Here is a 19518-nt window from a genome sequence, read left to right as displayed (position 1 = left end):
CTACGGGCACTGTTCTGTGTCTTTATGGGATTAACCAAGTGTACGTTCCCACTGATACTTGTTTCAGGCCGATTTACAGCTGAAAGAGCAGAGGTTCGGTGATTTGTCCAAAATCACTCATAAATGCCAGAGCTGGGATTTGAACCCAGGCTGTCTGGTGTGAGCTGTGTCAGCATCTGTGTGCTTAACCCCCCATGTGGATCCTCTCATCAGGGTGGGCAGCGGATCCCGGCCTGCTGGGATTTGGTTCTATATATTCCAAAGCATCACTTAAAATGAGCATATGAAAGGAGCATATGAGATCGATGGGGATCTGGAGTCCCGGAGAAGCCCTGCTGGGAGCTGGACGCTACAGCCGGTGGGCAGGGGGTCTCCGCAGGCCTTCCCCCTCAGCCCCATTTCCAGCTGTGGGTTTGCAATTCCAGCTGGGGGAGCCGGGATATTTCCCAAATGCAGAGACGACCACCCCCTAGAAGCGCTGATTTCAGGGAGCTAGCAACCGTGGCCCACTGGCTCCTCATGCTGAGGCCTGGAATGATCCCTGTGGGGCTCCTTCCCTGGGCTCCCCCTCGGGGCCCTGTTAAAGTGCAGTGACACAGGATGCAGGGAGATGAAGCTGTCTGTACCTTGGGGAGCCGCTGGCCCTCGGGTGGAGGTTGGTGGGTCTCTCCTTTCCGAAGGTATTTACTTTTCCTCTGCTGGCTTTCCATCCAGTTCCCACGGCAATGGAGGTCCACAAGGCCCCACATCAATCACACAAATGCTGAGCTCCAGAGCTGCCCCAAGTCCAGGGAACACAGAGCCCTTGGGGGTGGGCAGGGGGTGGCCAATGGTGTTTCAGAGACCAAGTGCCTTCAAGAGCCTCCAGGGCTTCTCAAGGGAGAAGCAGCCAGACGGCTGGTCACCGGCCCAAAGAAAGCCTTCCTGAAGAGTGGAAAAGCAGTGAGCCCGAAGAGCTCTTGGACTCCATCTAATTCTCAACTCTGCGTGTGACTCTGGGTCTCTCCAAGTGCCCAGCTGTCCCCTCCAGTGCCTACTGAGCTGCCTCGGAAGTCCTCCGAGGGCTGGGGAAGCTCTGTAGGTGACCGCAGGGCCCCAAGCAACCATGGACAATGCTGGTCGGACAACTGTTGTGCCACAGTCCCCCGTCACCCCGTGGTCGGCGACCATGGGGGTACTCAAAAGGGCCACATGAACAAGCTGTCGTGGGAGCCAGGAACCTGGTGGCCGGGCTGCAGGGCTGGGTGGCACAGCTCTGAGAGGAAACGTCTCTGTGCTCCCGGGGGGTCAGCAGTGGGGCGTGGGTACCCATCAGGCCCTGAGTGGGGCTCCATCTGGCCGCGGGGCCGTGTAAGGATTCTGGAGGCCCGGGGAACCCGAGCACCCCAGCTGGCCTGCCACATGGGTGGTGGCCCCTCTGTGTTGCTCCATTTGGTCCCACATCCTCCTGTCGAGTCAGCAACTCTCTGTCATTGCTTCTGTGGCTCCTGTCACTGCCAACCACGGGTCCCCTTCTTCCTCGTGGCTTCTGCTCCCTCATGGAGTCGTCTTTCCGCCTTCTCGCGCTCTCTCTGCTCCCAGCAGTCAACTCTCTCTGTACAAGTCACAGTTGGGTGCGGAGCTTTTGGCCAAGCCCACAGGACACCATCACGTAGCTCAGGCAGCCTCCTCAACACCATTCAGCGGCCGCCCCATGGGAGGGTCCCTGGGCCACTTTTCTCAGAAGAGCCTGTGTATGTCCAGTCCATGGCCACCACTCTGGAAGGTCTGGGGGCAGGCAGGGCCCTGGGGTAGTCCAGGAGAGGCCTGGGCTCTGCCTCTGAAGCTCCCATTGTCCCGGAAGCCAGAGCTCCAGCCTCCCTGGAGACTCTTCGGGGAAGGACTCTCCAGGAGGTGAGGGCCACTGAGTCCCTGGCCAGGCCCTTGGAACACAGGGATGAATGTGTGACATGGCCCGGCCCTCCGGGAGCCCGGAGTCCAGGGGGACGATCAGATCCAAACATGCAAGCCTCCATGAAAGGTAGTGATGGAGCAGGTCCTTGGGGACCGGGAGCCTGAAGCAGGGCCATCTAGGGTCAGCTAGATGACCTTTCAGCTGGAAAGCATGAAGGCTTCTGGAGGCAGGACACAGAGCTGGCAGGAAGGGAGGTGTGAGGTGCTGAGAAGGGGCAGGCGCACCAGTGGGGGAAGAATGCGTTCGGAAAAGCAGGCTGGAGCCAGATCACAGGGAGGGCTGGAGCCCAGGACGTGGGCTTTGTCCTGTCCCCTTCATTACACGGGAAGTGTAATGAACAAGGGGTGTGGCCACGAAGGTCGGAGGGAGCCTCGAGGCTATGCGCCTGGTTTTGCGCCCTGGCCGCCTGGAGAAGGCTGAGGGCTTCTTTCCAGGAGGCCAGCCCTGAGGCCATGTCAGCGGTGCAGGTAACAGGCAACAGTGCTGAGACGCCATTGGCTTTCAGTGTGACTCCACGCCCTGTGAGCCCACACCCAGGGAGCCCCAGGCCCATGACCCAACGTGCAGCGGTCTGCTTTTCCCCCCCGGAGCCTCTGTGTCCCAACGCTGTTGACTGTTGACAATCCCTGTGGGCCCCCTTGGCACAGGCGGATCCAAGGCCTGTTACTCCACCCACGCCCCAGTTCCCCGGGGAGCCCCCCACCTCCCGCTCTTCCCGCTTGACACTGCAGGTCACTGACCCCACTCGGAAAACACCAGGCTCACCATATAAGGAGCGCAGGCCAGGCCTGCACGCTCAGCGATGGCATCTGCGTGGAGGCCCTGCCTCATCTTGGCCCTGCTCTCTGGCCTGGCGGCCTCTGGCTTCCCAAGAATCCCCTCCCGGCCCCTGGGGGTAAGTCTGTCCCATCTTTGCCATCTGAGCCCGTCACATGGGCAGAAGCAACAGGATGGACCGTCCTCTATGCAGGGAGTGGAGGAGGCAGGAGGCTAGGCAGTGAGCCGTAAGGGACAAGTCTGGGTACTGGGCTCTTAAATCTCCCTTGGTCTCCGTTTCCCCACCTATCACATGGGCAAGCAGCAGAAAGGGCTCACCTCACTGAGGGGCTGTGCAGGTCCACACCTGAGACAAGCGCAGAGGACTCCAGGAAGGGCTGAGCTGAGCCTCATGGATGTGCAGTGGTGGTGGGGGTCCTTGGAGAGGAGGCCTCAGGGCCTCGAGGTCCAGGGAAAGGCAGGGTGAGTCAGGGTATGTGGGGTAGGGAGATAGCTGGTTTGGTTTTCCCAGCCCTGTTCCCCCTGGAAAACCTGGAGACCTGCCCTACCTGGGCCTCAGTTTCCCCATCTACTCAGAGCCCTTCCTGCTCTGAAGTGGCTCTGGGAGGGTCCTACGTCCAAAGGCCCCTCAAGAGGTATGTGTGTGGGAGATGACTGCTGAACCCCGGCCTCAACGCAGAGCCTGCTCACAGGCCACAGTGGCCTTGGCCTTGGCCTGATTCCTGTGTTTGTCTTTCTTGTTGCAGAAACGGAGCCTCCCGGAAGGGGTGAGAACTTTCACCGGGCCTGGGGTGGGGTGTGACGGGGCAGAATGGAGCTGGTTGCCCAATAGCAGAAGGGGTGGGCCGTAATAAAAGATCCCTCCCAGTCGGCAGACAGCTCCCAGCCCCCTGCCCTGGCAGACCCCATGCGACTCAAGACCCCTGGGAAACAGTGCCACAAAAGCATGCTCACGGACCTCCTGGAAACAGCCCAGGACCACTCTTCTGTCGGCCCTGCCTCCTGTAAACACTTACCCAGCACTTGATGGTACCAGGTCCGGTGTGCAGGGGACACAGCCTCATTAGGGGACACACAGCCTCATGAAGCATCTTCCCATCCTGCTTGAGCCAGATGTCTCCCTAGACTTTCCCTCAGTCCATCAGCCCCACTGGAGAGAAGGTGTTGGGACACGAAGTCCCTCCCCACTCAGTCCCCTTGGCATGGGAAATTAGTGCCCGTCTGGGGAGAGAATCAAGCAATTACCAAAGGAGAGGAGGAGGGCTGGGGTGCATGTGAACGCGTTTTCTTTCCAAGTGGAGGTGGGCGGGAAGAACTGGTACAGGTGCTCCAGGGCCAGAGACACGGGGTGGCTGGAGCACAGATGATCAGAGAGATGGGACCTGCCTGGAGGACATCGAAGCCATGGGGATGACTGTCTTGAGGGTGATGGGGAGCATAAGAGGGTTTAAGTGGGAGACAGACAGGGTCAGGTTTGGATTTTTATCAGACCTCCCTGGCTACAGCTAGCTGCATGTACACAGATCCAGAATTAAGGAGGTAGAGCAAGTGCCCTCCCTCTCTCTGTCCCCCTTTCCCTCCTCTCTTTAAGTGGGAGATGGACAGGGACCGGGTCAGACTTGACTCTCCCTCCCCCACTCCTCTTCCCCCTCCCCCTTGCCCTATTCCTCCCCTCCTCCTCTTCTTGGCACCAACACATGCAATACCGTCCTGAAGTTCCTTCTCATTGTGCAAAACCCTTCCCTGAGTGGCTTCTTGGTGCTGAGCTCCAAGGCAGACTGAGTTAAGGAGCCTGTGGGGTCAGGGAACAAGAAGAGACAAAGGCTGAATCAGATAAGGCCCCTGCTGGCCAAGGAACCCCTCGTCTCCGAGGGGGAGAGAGGTGTTAGAAAGGACAGAACATTCCAGAACCAAGGTGGCTGATTGAATGCAAGGATGGAGGAGGCCTCCCGGGCTTCTATCACAGTGCCTGGGAAACTGGAGGGGCCACTTACCAGACAGAGGCTCTGGGTTCTGCAGGAGGAGCCTGGGAGGACCAGCCAGGCTGAAGGTTTCCCAGAGGCCGATCACTGTCCCCTCCTGCAGGTCGTCAATGGCATCGAGGTCTACAGCACCAAGATCAGCTGCAAGGTGACCTCCCGATTTGCTCACAATGTCGTCACCACCAGAGCTGTCAACCGTGCAGACACGGCCAAGGAGGTGTCCTTTGACGTGGAGCTGCCCAAGACGGCCTTCATCACCAACTTCACCTTGTGGGTGTCGCCATGGCCGCTGGTTCCAGACTGGGGGGTGGGGGTGGGGAGTCTGGCTCAGCCTGAGCCCCCAATTCTCCTTCCTTGTAGGACCATCGACGGTGTTACCTACCCCGGGAATGTCAAGGAGAAGGAAGTCGCCAAGAAGCAGTATGAAAAGGCTGTGTCCCAGGGCAAGACAGCCGGCTTGGTCAAGTAAGAGGGTGCCCCCGCACCCCGGCCTTGGACAGAGTGTGTGGGCTGCAGGGGCTCTCAGAGATGCAGACAACAGGGGCCCCGGTTCTTGGTACTCTTACTCTTTCATGATCATAGCAAAATGTGCCTGTGATGCTTATGACATTATCCTACTTGGAAGTGGGGACAAGCAAGTCTCAGAGAGGGGAGGGTCTCTCCATGGGGCTGGACTTGAGCCGAGGGCCCAGGCAGGTGGGCTGGTGCAGTCTGCAGGGTGGTTTTTACACCCCATTCAGGGCCTCCGGGAGGAAGCTGGAGAAATTCACAGTCTCCGTCAACGTGGCAGCGGGCAGCAAGGTCACCTTCGAGCTCACCTACGAGGAGCTGCTGAAGAGGCACAAGGGCAAATATGAGATGTTCCTTAAGGTCCAGCCCAAGCAGCTGGTCAAGCACTTTGAGGTAATCAACTACCCTGCAGACCGTGCTGAAAGGACAAGGGTGAACGTGCAGGTGTGCGGGGTGGGGGGTGGACTGCAGGGAAGGGCGCTGGAACCGAGCGCGGAGCAGGGTCGAGAACGCAGAGGTCCAATCCCACCAAGGCTGAGGAGCGTCCGAGCTGAAAGCCAAAGGAGATACTTTAGTGCTGGAGTGCAGGGCACTAGATGGCAGGTGGTGCGAGAGACTTGGGGTCACCGAGCTGTCTACAAGCCTTCGAGGTCCTTTTCTTGGTGGGAGACATGAGGCTTAGCCATTAGAAGTTATCGGGAGGCTGTCCCTGCTCCCTCACTGACCCTCTCCATCCGCTTGGCCTTGTCCTGGGCAAATATGGAGGCTGGCCTCTCTCTGTGCTGTCTCCAAGTGACCCCTCCTACTCTTGCACGTTCCAGATCGAGGCAGACATCTACGAGCCCCAGGGCATCAGCTCGCTGGATGCTGAGGCCTCGTTCATCACCAATGACCTCCTGGGCAGCGCCCTCACCAAGTCCTTCTCAGGGAAAAAGGTGGTGTTCTCAGGCCTGGGGGGATGGAAGGGGCAGGAACCCTGACACTAAAGGGATAAGCGTGAATCCCAGGGCTTGGCTGAGAAGGGGAGAGGGGAATACTCACCGCCATCAGTTCTCCCTGGCTACCCAGGTTGGGGGTGAGGGTGCAGGAGGCCAGCGCTAGTGCTGCTGTGACCTGGGGTCCCAGCTGCCTTGAGGATGGGGGACAGGGGAATCATTCATAAGGCCCAGTCTCATTTTACCTTGGGAAGTAGGCGGTGCGATTTATTGTCTATGTTACAGATAAGGACACTGAGGCCAGAAGGCGTCATTTAGATCTGCTGACTGCCCTGAGGGGTGACAGATGAAAGGGAATCTCTTGGTGCTGATGGTTGCCTCAGGTTCCCAAGAACCTCAGCCATTCCAGGGGCCTTTTTCATCATGGGCAGTGGATAAATAAATGTCACCTGAATAGCAAACCTTAGTCATTCAGGAATTCCCGGTCAATGCCCGAGGAGCGTGTGCTGGGAGGGCTGGTGGTTTCTGCAGGGCAGTGAGTTCGCCCTGGGCCCCCCATCTCCCACCGAGGTGCTCAGGAAGGCCAAAGCATTTTGGATGGCAGCTGGACTGCCCAGGTGCCACCCCCCTCCCCAGCCGCCGCCTTTGGTCTCCTCCTGTGGGGGCTCTGTCTCCCTCCCCAGGGAAACACAAGGTCCACAGGTCCTGGCCAAGCTGAGCAAGGCCCTCTGTCGCCTCCCCCAGGGCCGCGTGTCCTTCAAGCCCAGCATGGACCAGCAGCGTTCGTGCCCAACCTGCACAGACTCCCTGATCAACGGGGATTTTATCATCACCTACGACGTGAACAGGGAGTCCCCAGCCAACGTGCAGGTAGCTGCTTGGCAGCCCCACTGGGCTGGCTGGTCCTCTGTTCCTCCGAGGCGGGGGGGTGGGGCTGGCATAGGAGGGGCTGCAGTGGCATCTCGTGACCAGATCCGCAGTCCTCAGCCCAAGGCCAAGTTTTCTGCATGGCCTGGGGATGACAGATGGTCCGGAGCCTTCGTGCGGCCCCCCATGGTGGATGTGTGCAAGGACCGTTGTTTTCTGGAGCTGGTAAATGTCTGGGCTCTGTTTGCAAGAGTCGCTAAGGGCACGTGGCCTCCTGTCTCTCCCCTTCCCAGATAGTCAACGGCTACTTCGTGCACTTCTTTGCACCTCAAGGCCTGCCGGTGGTGCCCAAGAGCGTGGTCTTCGTCATCGACGTCAGTGGCTCCATGCACGGTCGGAAAATGGAGCAGGTATTTGCCCCTGCCCCAGCCCGGCTGGGAGGACAGACAGACAGCTGGCCGCCGGCCGCTCCCTCCCAGCCTCTTGTCTGCTGCTCTCTCTCCTTCCCAGACCAAGGACGCCCTCCTCAAGATCCTGGAAGACATGAAGCAGGAGGACTACTTGAACTTCATTCTGTTCAGTGGGGATGTGACCACCTGGAAAGACAACTTAGTTCAAGCCACTCCTGAGAACATCGAGGAGGCCAGGACATTCGTGAAGAATATTCACGATCGAGGAAGTAAGATGGGAGGGAAGGGCCGACACATCCTGCTGCACCCCTTGGCCTCAGCCATCCTCCTCCTTCGTGCCTTGGGGCGGAGACTCCGCTGGGCTAAGCCCTGCAGAGCCTAGCTTGGGGGAGGGGGTGATCTCAGGCTTGATAGTGCGGTGTCTTCTCTGTGAGCTTGGGGAGCCCCCTCTTCCTTTCTCTAACCCGTGATGCTGGCACCCTGCTAGTCCCAGCAAGATGACGCCGTGGACAGCCTTCATCCTGGGCTGTCTTCGGGAAAATGACAAGTGACGTCACTACGGCACCCCTCTCCTCCCAGGGAGCGGGTCTGGGAGTCCATCTGACAGTTTCCCAAACTGCTTTCACACCTACTTTCTGGCAGCCCCATGAGGCTGGTCCTTTTGTCCCCATTGAAAGAGTGAGTCATTCAGTCAATACCTACTGAGCACCACCATGCATTGGCCAACAGCACCCTGGGGTCCAAGAGCGGGCCTGCTGTCCCAACCTCCTCCACCCTGGTCCCCCGAGGACACTCTCTCACGGGGCTGTCTGTGTCTGTGTGCCAGTGACTAACATCAACGATGCACTGCTGAGGGCCATCAGCATGCTGAACAAGGCCCGGGAGGAGCACAGAGTCCCAGAGAGGAGCACCTCCATTGTCATCATGCTGACGGATGGGGACGCCAACGTTGGTGAGGCAGGCGGCTCCGGAGCCGGCATGCGGCGAGATCTCGGGTGGCTCTCCCAGTGGCCTGGGAGCCCTTCAAAGGCGATGTCCTGTCTCCCCCTGCTGAGGACCATCCCCCTGCCCCGACACGGGCTTGTGGCCGTGACCCCACCAGCTCTGCGTGGGCAGGAGTCTGATACCTCCAGACAGAGCTGAATCAGCTCGCTGCTGGGCTGTGGCTGGAGTGAGAACACCCCTTTCTCCTGCAGGGGAAAGCAGACCTGAAAAAATCCAAGAGAATGTACGCAACGCCATTGGGGGCAAGTTCCCCTTGTATAACCTGGGCTTTGGCAACAATCTGAATTACAACTTCCTGGAGAGCATGGCTCTGGAGAACCATGGGCTGGCCCGGCGCATTTATGAGGATTCCGATGCCAACGTGCAGTTGCAGGTATGTCTTGTCTTGTACACCTCCAGAGGCGGGGAGCTCATTACCTTTTCAGGCAGCTGTTCCACCAAGTGACATATTTACCTATTAGAAAGTGTTTCCCCTTGGGCTGAATGGACCTCTAGCTACCTCTTAGCCATCAGTGGTGGTTGATTTTGTCCTCGGGCTACACAGAACAGACTTGCTTCCTCAGTGGGATGGCCAGACCAAATAAGGGGTCGAATATGAATGTCCTATAAACTGAAAAATTCTGTAGTGTAAGCATGCCCTCAGGGCGGCCTGGCATGCTCAGCTGCTACAAGGTGCCACTGGGGGGTACCACTGGGGGGCTCCCACTACAGAAATGGACTGCGTCGCTGTTCTAGAGGCTACAAGTCCGAGATCCAGGTATGAGCAGGGCTGCTCCCCTCCGGGGGCTGTTAAGGCAGGGTCTGCTCCAGGCGTCTCTCCTTGGCTCATGGATGGCCACCTTCTCCCTGTCCCTCCACATCATTGGCCCTGCATGGGTGTCCGTCTCTGGATCTGAACTGCTCCCTGTTCAGAAGGACAACAGATATATTGACTAGGACCTGCTTCAAAGGCATTTTTTTAAACTTTTGTTTTATTTATTTAAAAAATATTTTATTTATTTATTTGACAGAGAGAGACCACAAGCAGGCAGAGAGGCAGGCAGAGAGAGAGGAAGGGAAGCAGGCTCCCTGCTGAGCAGAAAGCCTGATGTGGGGCTCGATCCCAGGACCCTGAGATCATGACCTGAGCCGAAGGCAGAGGCCTCAACCCACTGAGCCACCCAGGTGCCCCTCAACGGTCTCATTTTAACTCGATTACCTCTGTAACCTCCCTAATCCCCTCATCCCAAAAAAGGTCACATCTTGAGATCCTGCGGGAAAGGATCCTAACATATGGACTTTGGGGATAGGCAACTCATCCCCTGACAGACATACTTCCACTTAAACTGAATTTGCTGTCTACCTGACATTCAAATTCAATGGCGCGTCCTGTGTTTTCATTTGCTAAGTCCGCCGACCCTATCCTCCCCCGTGCCTACACCTCTGCAGTAGACCAACCCCTCATGCCTCTGCCTTATCTCTTGACCCTTGTGCTCACGCCCATGTCATCTTCTCTAGTCAGCTTCTCCTCCTTTGATTTCTCTTTCTTACTTTCTTTTCAACAAAAGTTTCTCAAGTACCTTCTATGTGCCAAGAACTCTGTGCTTCTTTCTGTTCTTCCCAGGATCTTCCTAGTTGCAGGGGTGGGGGTGTGCTGGAGGGGGTCAGGGAAGTCTCCCACAAACTGAAGGGCACAGTCAGGGCCACAAGGAAGTGGAGATCAGGACCCGGAACGGGCTCAGCCTGGGGGGATCCACACCTGGGAAGGCAGCAGGAGGCACCTGTCCAGCCTGTCCTCTCCATGCCCACCCCTTGACCTGAAATGACCAGGTCCCCCTTCTGGACTCCAGGGTTTCTACGAGGAGGTGGCCAACCCGCTGCTGACAGGCGTGGAGGTGGAGTACCCTGAGAACGCCATCCAGGACCTCACCCAGAATGCTTACCACCACTTCTACGACGGCTCTGAGATTGTGGTGGCTGGGCGCCTGCTGGACGAGGACATGAACAACTTTAAGGCGGACGTTAAGGGCCATGGGGTGAGCTGGGCCAGGGCCAGAATGTGTGCTGTGGACGGGGGATCAGCACCGATGGGGCTCTGGCCTCCCGGCTGACGGTCCTGCAGTGGTAGCCCTCGAAATGGGGCCACCTAGTCCAGGCCTCCAGCCCTCAAGCCTCTGGCCTCCTCTCACCCCCACCTCAGGCCACCAATGATCTGACCTTCACAGAGGAGGTGGACATGAAGGAAATGGAAAAGGCTCTGAAGGAGCAGGACTACATCTTTGGGAACTACATTGAGCGGCTCTGGGCCTACCTCACCATTGAGCAGCTGCTGGAGAAGCGGTGATGCCAATGACCCCTCCCGTAGCCAGACCCCACCCCTGCGCCCCTGACACTACCCCACGCCCTACCTGTGCTTCCCCCTGTGCTGGCTGTGCTCTGGGGGAGCCCAAGAGGAAGAAGCCGCAGCCACCCCCAGGATGTGCCCCTCCACGGGCTGTCCCAGCTGCCTTCCCCTCTTCTCGGCCCAGCCTCACGGGATGGTTTCCCCAGGGCAGAACCCAGCCTGACATCTGGCCTCAGCACCCTGTCGCCCACAGCCAGCGTGGGCCCACAAGGATGGGGAGGCTGAACACAGCTGAAGGCTGGGACCTTGCCCTCAGCCCCCAGAAGGTGGAGCTTGGGCCCACAGGAGAGGGCCTGTCAGCCTTCCTTCCGGGGGGCATTGGGCCTATAAAGTCCCTGGAGCAGGGGCTGGGACGGGCTGAGCACTCAGCACAGGCACACGGTCATGAGCGAGTGTTGTGACGCCATGTTACGCCTCTTCTATCCTATAGTGGAGAATCTGAGGCCTGGCCTCAGACACAGGCTGTCCGTCTGTCCCAAGGAGCTGGTGAACCAGTCTTCTCTGAGCACTCGAGGGTTCTACCCTGGGAAAAGGCACTCCCGGGCTGCCTCTGGGGCTCTTGGTTGGCCTGGTTCTGGGAGCCAGAGCAGAGGAGGGCAGGCAGGGAACTCTTCTCCGGCTGACACTCCTGTCCCTCCCCACAGCAAGAATGCCCATGGCGAGGAGAAGGAGAACCTCACTGCCCAGGCCCTGGACCTGTCCCTCAAGTACCACTTTGTGACTCCACTGACCTCCATGGTGGTGACCAAGCCCGAGGACAACGAAGACCAGACCGCCATCGCTGACAAGCCTGGAGAAGGTGGGCATGGAGAGTACAGGCCAGAACTCGCAGGCCTTCCAGACCCGGGGCCTGGGGTGCCTAGAAGAGGAACAAGCCAGGCTGGCGAGACCCAGCCTTGCTCCAGAGGGGCAGGTCCAGGGGGCATAGAAGGAAACCTGGCTGAGGTTTGGGGAGGGTGTCGTGGAGGGAGTGAAGCCATCAGCATGGACAGGGCGTGGGGGTTGAACAGAGAGGCCTCTGCATCTCTAAAAGGATATGAGTAAGGGACACCTTGCCCAGGGTGATTTCAAGGAAAGAGACTTTGGCTGCAGCATGGAGGTGCTCAGTTAGACAGGAAGAACTTCCAGCTTGAAAGTTGGGCCCAGAGCACATGCCTGGGGATTGTGAGAGGAAAAGGCCTTGAGTGCTGGAGGCTTGACAGGCCTGTTCAACCAGACTCCAAGAGGGGACACCTAAGTGCCCTGTATCTGGGTGTGGGGATGGGGGTTTGCCCAGGGGAGACACAGGAGGCAAAGATCAGGTCCAGGCCAGGCCTCTGGCCTCCAGGAGCTCCTGGCTCCAGGCGATATGCCCTTGGGGGTGGGGAGGAGTTGTCTGCTGGGAGGCCCACAGCCTGGGGCGGGGTGGACGGGCAGCAAGTCGGTAGCACTGGGGTTGACACCAGGAGTCTGTGGATCCTAACACATTTCTCCCCTTCCTCCCTCACAGGGCCTGTGGACACAGAAGGTGAGCTTCTACCAGCGGCTGGGCGGGTATCCCAGGATGGGGACAAGAGAGAACCAAGGAAGCCTTTCCAAGCACCGAGGCCAGGGAAGGGCCCTTAGGACACCTGCACCCAGGTCCCAGTGCTGTTGCCAACCCAAGGGCCACCACGGTCTGGGCTCTGCCCTCTCTGAGTCTCAGCAGGTCCTCATGGGCAGTTTGGAGGTGGCTTTCCCCAACTAGTGAGGGACCATCAGCACGAGAGCTTTCCGTGACCTGTAGAAATGAGCCAATTCTCACGTCAGGCACTGACATTCTGTTGATACCACAGCGATCCTCTAAAGGAGTCCTCTCGTGGTTCCCGTTTTATAGCGAGGAAACTGAGGCATGGAGAACCTAAGTCTATTAGTTAGAGGACTTAGTCAGCAGGTGGCCAAACTGGGACTTCAGCCCAGGCCCCTCACCGGGATTCACAGCACTCTCCCGTGATCAAGTCGCATCCTCGACCCCAGCAAGCCCCCCTCCCCCACCGGGCAGGGCCCCGCAGCCCCCACCTGCCGGTTCCGAGCAGTGCCTCTGGCCCTGCTGCCTGCTCTGCCATTAGCACGGGGCTGGCAGAGGCAGTCACTGGGGGGCAGACATGGACACAGGAGTGTGCATTGGCGGGGAGGGGTTCAGTACCAAGGACAACAGACAGCTGTGAGCTTCTGGAGAGAGGGACTTCAGGGGTGTGGGATGGCTTCTGCTGTGAACATTGTTCATGACAGAGAAGCAGACGATCTCATGGCTTACATTTTAGCCACGTCACATTCTGCCTCAACCTAGAAATTACAGCCGTATTTCCAACGGTCCTCGAAAGGCGTTCCCTGGGCATGCTCCCATTTCTAAAGCCTACCTTAGGAGTCGCATCCCAAGCCTCCAGCTGTCAGGGTTGGGGCTCCACTGGAGACCTGTGGCCCTAGGACAGGCAGAGGCATGGGGCTGGGGGAGAGGGCACCCTCCGACCCCGCTCACGACTGCCCTTTGGTCTCCTTCCTCAGTGGCGCGCTCCATGGCTTACCTGAGTGAGTACAGGCCCGTGGCCACTGCCCCTGCCCCTCCCAAACCCCCCATCCCGCCCAGAGGGCACTGCCCAGAGACTGGCCCTGTGTCATAGTCCCTTCTGGAGTTTTTGTGAGTCAGCTCTCTGGAACAGGCAGATGGTTGGGGGCCTGAGGAGATGGGGGTGGTTTGAGAGCCTAAGGGAAGCAGGAAGGGGAGGGGCTGAACCAAACCCTGGTTGGGGGTCCTGGTGCCTCCCCCCGCCCTGCAGATTTAGCTCAGCCTCTCTCCCTCTGCGTCCACAGCCAGCTACCAGCCTCCTCAGATACCTTACTACTACGGTGAGTGCCCCCTGCTCCTCCTGGGGTGAGACCCGGGGCCCAGGGCCCAGCGACCCCTACCTGTTAGGAGTCTACCCATTGGGGCCAAGATGGGAGGGGAGGGTCCTCCTAGAACGGTGAGCCAGTCCTTTCTCTGATGTGCCTTCAGTGGACGGGGACCCCCACTTCATCATCCGGGTCCCGCAGAAAGACGACGCCATCTGCTTCAACATCGACGAAGACCCGGGCACGGTGCTGCGCCTCATTCAGGATCCTGTCACAGGTGGGGGCTGGGACCGGGGCTGCGGCCAGTGCCTCACTCTGCCCATAAGACGTCCTCTTTATGTGTAACTTACACCGTGAGGGGGTTGTCCAGAGCCACAGGCTCACCAAGGACCCTACTGTGTTGGAGAGATGGTCAGGATTGAGGTGCTTGGGGGAAGCCCGTGTCTGGGAGATAGCTTTTCTCTGAACTCCACTCCCGGTCCAGACGGGTCAAGTCTGCAGCATGGGCCCTCAGCCACCAGCGTAACCCAGGAATGTCCAGACCAGAGAGGGCTGGCTCTGAAGGCCTGGACTCACTTTGGGGACCCCATGCTGTTCCCCCTCAGCAAGGCTGGCTGGAGGACTCAGAAGGTCTCGCTGGTCCCTCACTGCCCCGTCCCTCCGGCAGGCCTCACAGTTAACGGGCAGATCATTGGCGATAAGGGAGGCAACTCTGACCCCAAGACCAGAAAGACTTACTTTGGCAAACTGGGCATTGCCAGTGCTCACATGGACTTTCGGATGGAGGTGACACCAGAGAAGGTCACCCTATGGAACGGAGCTGCACAGAGCACCTTCAGCTGGCTGGACACGGTCACAATCTCACAGGATGGGTAAGGCCTCCCACTGGGTCTCTGAGGAGCACTTCAGGCCGGGGGCCTGAGGAGCCTTTGAGGGATCCCAGAAGATCCGCGGGGGTCACAGGTGAGACCGGTGGCCTCAGAGCTCAGCCCCTGCCCAGGGAAGGGTGACCGCGTGACCTCAGCCAGGTAAGGTAGCTGGCCAGTTCACAGGACAGATCTTGAGGGAAGGGCTGTGCGGAGGTAAGCATTAGTTGGACCTACACACTGAATACACACTAATCCCCATTTTCTCCTTCTCTGGCTGAACTTGTTAACCGGAACCTTCTCAGACTGCTCAGCCTGTCTCCTCAAGTCACCCGAGCCTAGTGGGCGGGACAGGACTGTCACTCCCGGGGAAGCTCTGAGAGGGGCGGAACCTACCCCAGGTCACACAGGAAGCCAGTGGCTAAGCTGAGGCTCAATCCCTGGTCTCCAGACTCCCTGGACAGCCCTGTTCCTACTTATAGGGGAAAAAGGATGAAGCATCTCCTAGTAGAGCGCAGAGTCAACACACAGGAGGCACCTGCTCTCCAGCACCTCTGAGATAGTTTCCAGGGCCTGTGTGCCCTTAGGTGCCGTGTACGGAAAAGGCCCTCCTGAGATGCCCTGGACGCAGATGCCTCATGTCATGGCCGCCACCGGTCCCACCTGCTGAACCCCTCTTCTCTCCTAGGCTGTCCGTGACAATCAACAGGAAGAAGAACATGGTGGTCTCCTTCGGAGATGGGGTTACTTTTGTGGTCATCCTGCACCAGGTGTGGAAGAAGCATCCCGTCCACCAGGACTTTCTGGGTTTCTACGTGGTGGACAGTCACCGGATGTCGGCACAGACGCACGGGCTGCTGGGTATGGAATGTTCGAGCTTCAGATTGTTCAGGACACATGGCAGAGGGGAGACGCCCCAGGAGAGATTGTCCCAGTCACTCCAGACCCAGCACCCGATACCCTGTCAGCCTTTGCGTCAACCCCGGAAGGCCGGGGCCATGTTCCCTCTGGTGTTGGCAGGGGCTCACAGCGTGCAGGGCACGACAGTGGGTCAGGCGAACGTGATAACCACTACACTACGGAAACAGGGCCTGACAGTGTGAATGCTTTTTGTTCCCAGGACAATTCTTCCATCCCTTTGACTTTGAAGTGTCTGACATCCACCCAGGCTCTGACCCCACAAAGCCAGACGCCACCATGGTGGTGAAGTACCATCGGCTGACGGTCACCAGGTGACAGGACTCCTCTGGAGAGCCCTCTCCGCCCACACCCGTGGGTCTGGCAGCCTCTTGTCTCCTGGGGCACGCCTACCCTCGTTTCTGTCCAGGATCCTGACCCCCCTCTAGGCCCCTCCTAATCAGGAAAAGGCCAAACTCAGCTCCCTAGAAGGAGCGAATCATTTGATTTCCTTCTTGTCCAAAGAGTTCTAGACTCTTAGAATGAGCAACTTCACACCCTTTTCCTGCTTGAAGTCCACGAGCCTAGCAGCTGTCTGGTCCACACTGCATCGCAGCGTCTCTTTCCTTTTTCCCAGGGGCTCCCAGAAAGACTACCGGAAGGATGTCAGCGTCGGCACCAAGGTCGCCTGCTGGTTTGTCCACAACAACGGGGAAGGGCTGATCGATGGTGTCCACAGCGACTACATCATCCCCGAGCTGTTCTGAGCAGACGTGCCCGCTCCCGCTGAGATGGCTGGCCCAGCTCGCCTGGCATTGGGAACCGGCCCAGAGCAGGGCCCGAGGGAGGGCTGTGACAATAAAGCCCAAGAGGACACTGCCACCAGCCTCTGCATGCCTCTGTGAGCCCTACTCCAGAAACAGACCATTAGGCCCTGAGGTGGCTCCAAGGAGGGGCTGGGGGCTAGAAAAGTAACTCTCTTGGCCACTCCTCTGATGCCGGTGAAAGATGGAATGGGTTGGGACGGTACTTTGGGGAGCCAAATGTCTGACGGTTTGGGAAGGAAGAAACCAAGAACTGACTCTAGTACAAAGGGGCTCTGAGAAGTCGAGAAGTGTTGAGTGCTTCCCAGAGTGCAGGAGGGTAAAAAGGAAAGTCCGGGGTCATGGCTCAGTGGCTCCTATCAGGACCCACAGGCTGGAAGATCTTTCTTTGATGAGGAAGCAGAGTGCTCTGGAGCAGACAGAGCCAACAGCTCATGACAAATGTCATTTATCCCTCCATCTTCCCACTATCTAGCCAGCCACCCCCACCATCCACCAGCTAGTCCCCATCCACTAGCTATCCACACCCCTCACCCATCCACTAGCCAGCTAGCCCCCCACCATCCATTAGCCACCCCGCATCCACTAGCTACTCACCCCCTCCCCCATGCATCCACCAGCCAACCCCTACCCACTAGCTAACCATCCAGCCAGGCAGCCAGCCAGCAGATAAACCCAGCATTCTGATTCTGGGCCAGAATCTGGGGGCGCATAGCCCCCAGTAACCCGGTTCCTCTTTGCATGGGTGCCCCACGTTCGCTGGCAGCTAGGCTGGGAATCCCTTCGATCTTCAATCACCACTCATAGTCACCACCTTCTCCACCCCCACAGTAAGTCCTGGGGGGGCCAGGGTCAGACAGAGAGTCCCAGAGGTGGAGCTCTGAGGACTCTCAGTCAGGACAACCCTCTCCCACCAGGACAACTGCAACACCCCTTCCTGGGTCTCCCTTCTTCCACAGATTGATTTTGTAGAGCAGAACTGACCGTTAGTCTCTGCCTAAAACCCTCTAAATAACACCCCCCACCCACTGATCTTGGAACAAAGGCCAAAGTCCTACCTAGGGTCTCTCTCGCGTCAACAGCACCACACACCAGGTGGTTCTCTCCCTTTTGGGGTTCCAGACACACAGACGGATTCCAGTTCTGCAAACCTAACCCCTCCTGCCCCGGATCCTTTGGCTTTGCTGTTCTCTCTACCCGAGGGGCTCTGGGCACACTGTGCTGAGGGCACCCAGGGTAGGAAGCTGCGGGCAGCTTTGCTTGACAGCAGAGCATGGCTACAGCCTCCTGGAAGACGCTGGGTTAGGTTGGGAACGGCCACAAATGCCAGCGGGGGTGGGGGTGGGATCTGACGATGAGTCACCAGGACGGTCCCCTACTTCCCACTCGAGGGGCTCAACTGCCTGAGCCAGAACAGGGTTCCCCAGGACCTGGGGGCCAGGAGGAGGGTCCTGGGAAGGCCGGTCCAGGAGAATACATATGCGGCCAGGCCCTGCCACCCATTTGGTCTCAGGTGGACTGAGGAACACATAACTTTAAACCAGTCAGTTTTCACACGTGTAAAATGGGGAGAAAGAGCTTGCCAGAGGGTGGCAAGACATCATGATCATGATGTTTCTGATCCTCTTGAGGTGCCTGTCTTTGTCCCATACCCCAGCTAGCCTCCCAGCCCCAATGAGTTGGGAGAAAGGCAGGAGGAGGTCCCCAGGCACAGTTCTGCCCCTTTCCCCCAATACACAGTCTGGGAGGCCCTCCATGCAGGCAAAAATCTGGTGGACTGTGTCCTCTTCCCAGTCCCACATCACCCTGGCTATGCCTGTCCCTGCTTACAGCCTCTGATGCCTCCTCCAGCTTTCAGGAGAGAAGCCATACTCCATGGCGAGGTGCACCCAGCCAGGGCTGGGCTGGTCCAGCTTCTCCACCTCTCCAGCGTCCACGTCCACCTGACCCCGTGACACTGCTCTCTTTCAAGTTCCCTGAATTCAAGGCACAGCCTTCTGGCTCTAGGCCTAGTGTTCTTGCCCTCCATTTCCACGGGGCTAATCTCTCTTTATTCTTCGAAACACAACCCCAACCACACCACTTCCAGGAAGCCTTCCCTGATATTCCCCAGGTCGGACAAAATGTCTCCCCGTGGGCTCTTTGTTCTCTGGGCGGCAGCTCTGTCAATAGACACCGTGTCTCCTGCAGTACCCAATGTACCTGCGCTCCTGGCCCAGGGGCTGGCCTAAGTGAGGAGCTGGAAAACACTCAGGGAACGAAACAGTGAAGGGCACGGAGCTCCCTTCAACTGCTCACAGAGAACACCCGTTCTGCAAGTACTGCTGGGCCAGAAAGTCACCCATGACCCCTCCGCTAGTGTGCCAGTTCCACAGCCCAGCCCAGGCGGAGGGGTCCCAGAGTGGGGAGCTTGGGGTGGGCACGCATGTCATTGCGGGATGTTAGCACCAGCGCCACAGCAAGTCGGGCAGAACCCCTGAGGCTGCACCCTTGTCTCAGGGCGCTGGCCTGAGCCGCTCTGAGCAGCCTTGACAAGGTGATTCAACCCATGACCCTGGCCCGCTGACCAGGCTGGATGGGGAGGCAGCAGGGCGGTGGAGGGTCCCCTGCTGCTGGAGACCCCTCCCACTGGCCTCTCCGCTGACCCTTCTAGCAAGAGTCACTCTGCAAACATTCTGTGAAGCCCTACAGCTGAGAAAAGAATGTTTTCCCTGGTGATCTAGTTTGTTTCCTCCCAGCGAGCTGCCGAGCTCGTTTCCTGCCTCACCCCGGCTGCCAGGACGCCCGGAGTGCACGCGGGGTTCTGTGGCTCCCTGCCCGGCCCTGGTGCCTCTGATCCGACTCTCTCCCCTGCCTGCCTCTCCTCTTTGATCTCAGCCTCCTGGTTTTTGTTTTGTTCTCTTGATGCTTTTTATCTGTAAGCCAAAGACATGTGTCATTTTTGAAGAAGTAGGGAGAGCCATGTCAATGGTTGTGTAAGTATGCTTTGCTTATGCAGGGGTTGGGGGCCCTCTCTGGGGTGCCTAACCCCGGGGCACGGATGGCAGAGCAGATCCCGGGCAGTCTGGGATCCGGGAGCACCCCCATGAGACTAGAGGCTCCTGGGGACAGACCCTGGCTTTTTTCCTGGGGCGGAGCCTCCCCTCTGTATCATCTCTGCTGGGACCGGCCTCTCAACAGGGCAGTGAGCAGAGAGGCTTGAGCCTGAGCACAGGGGTGGAAATCGGACTGTGTCACACAAATCCTGTCACCAAGGGA

The 19518-nt window shown here is 58.5% G+C and overlaps 1 protein-coding gene across 6 annotated transcripts; it reads left to right on the top strand.

Annotated features, from left to right (window-relative positions):
* The first annotated feature begins 2756 nt into the window (after positions 1-2756).
* Positions 2757-16210, top strand: ITIH3 (inter-alpha-trypsin inhibitor heavy chain 3). 6 transcript variants are annotated; one of them, XM_044255253.1, is made up of 22 exons: positions 2757-2849; positions 3478-3498; positions 4817-4983; positions 5074-5178; positions 5454-5616; positions 6045-6158; positions 6903-7028; positions 7319-7435; positions 7536-7704; positions 8262-8387; positions 8632-8813; positions 10270-10455; positions 10620-10759; positions 11468-11622; positions 12313-12330; positions 13347-13370; positions 13653-13688; positions 13837-13950; positions 14341-14545; positions 15228-15400; positions 15660-15771; positions 16074-16210. In XM_044255253.1, the coding sequence occupies exons 1-22, from the start codon at positions 2757-2759 to the stop codon at positions 16201-16203; spliced, it is 2676 nt and encodes an 891-aa protein (XP_044111188.1). In that variant the 3' UTR covers positions 16204-16210. The 6 variants fall into 6 exon arrangements, with proteins under 6 accessions (XP_044111188.1, XP_044111190.1, XP_044111189.1 ...); XM_044255255.1 differs by lacking the exon at positions 12313-12330 and adding an exon at positions 11869-11877; XM_044255254.1 differs by lacking the exon at positions 12313-12330.
* The last annotated feature ends 3308 nt before the right edge of the window (positions 16211-19518 follow it).

The sequence above is a fragment of the Neovison vison genome, chromosome 6 (assembly GCF_020171115.1).
Source record: "Neovison vison isolate M4711 chromosome 6, ASM_NN_V1, whole genome shotgun sequence".
Lineage (NCBI taxonomy): Eukaryota > Metazoa > Chordata > Mammalia > Carnivora > Mustelidae > Neogale > Neogale vison.
Note: the sequence above shows the minus strand (reverse complement) of the source record. Positions and strands in the feature narration are given on the sequence as shown.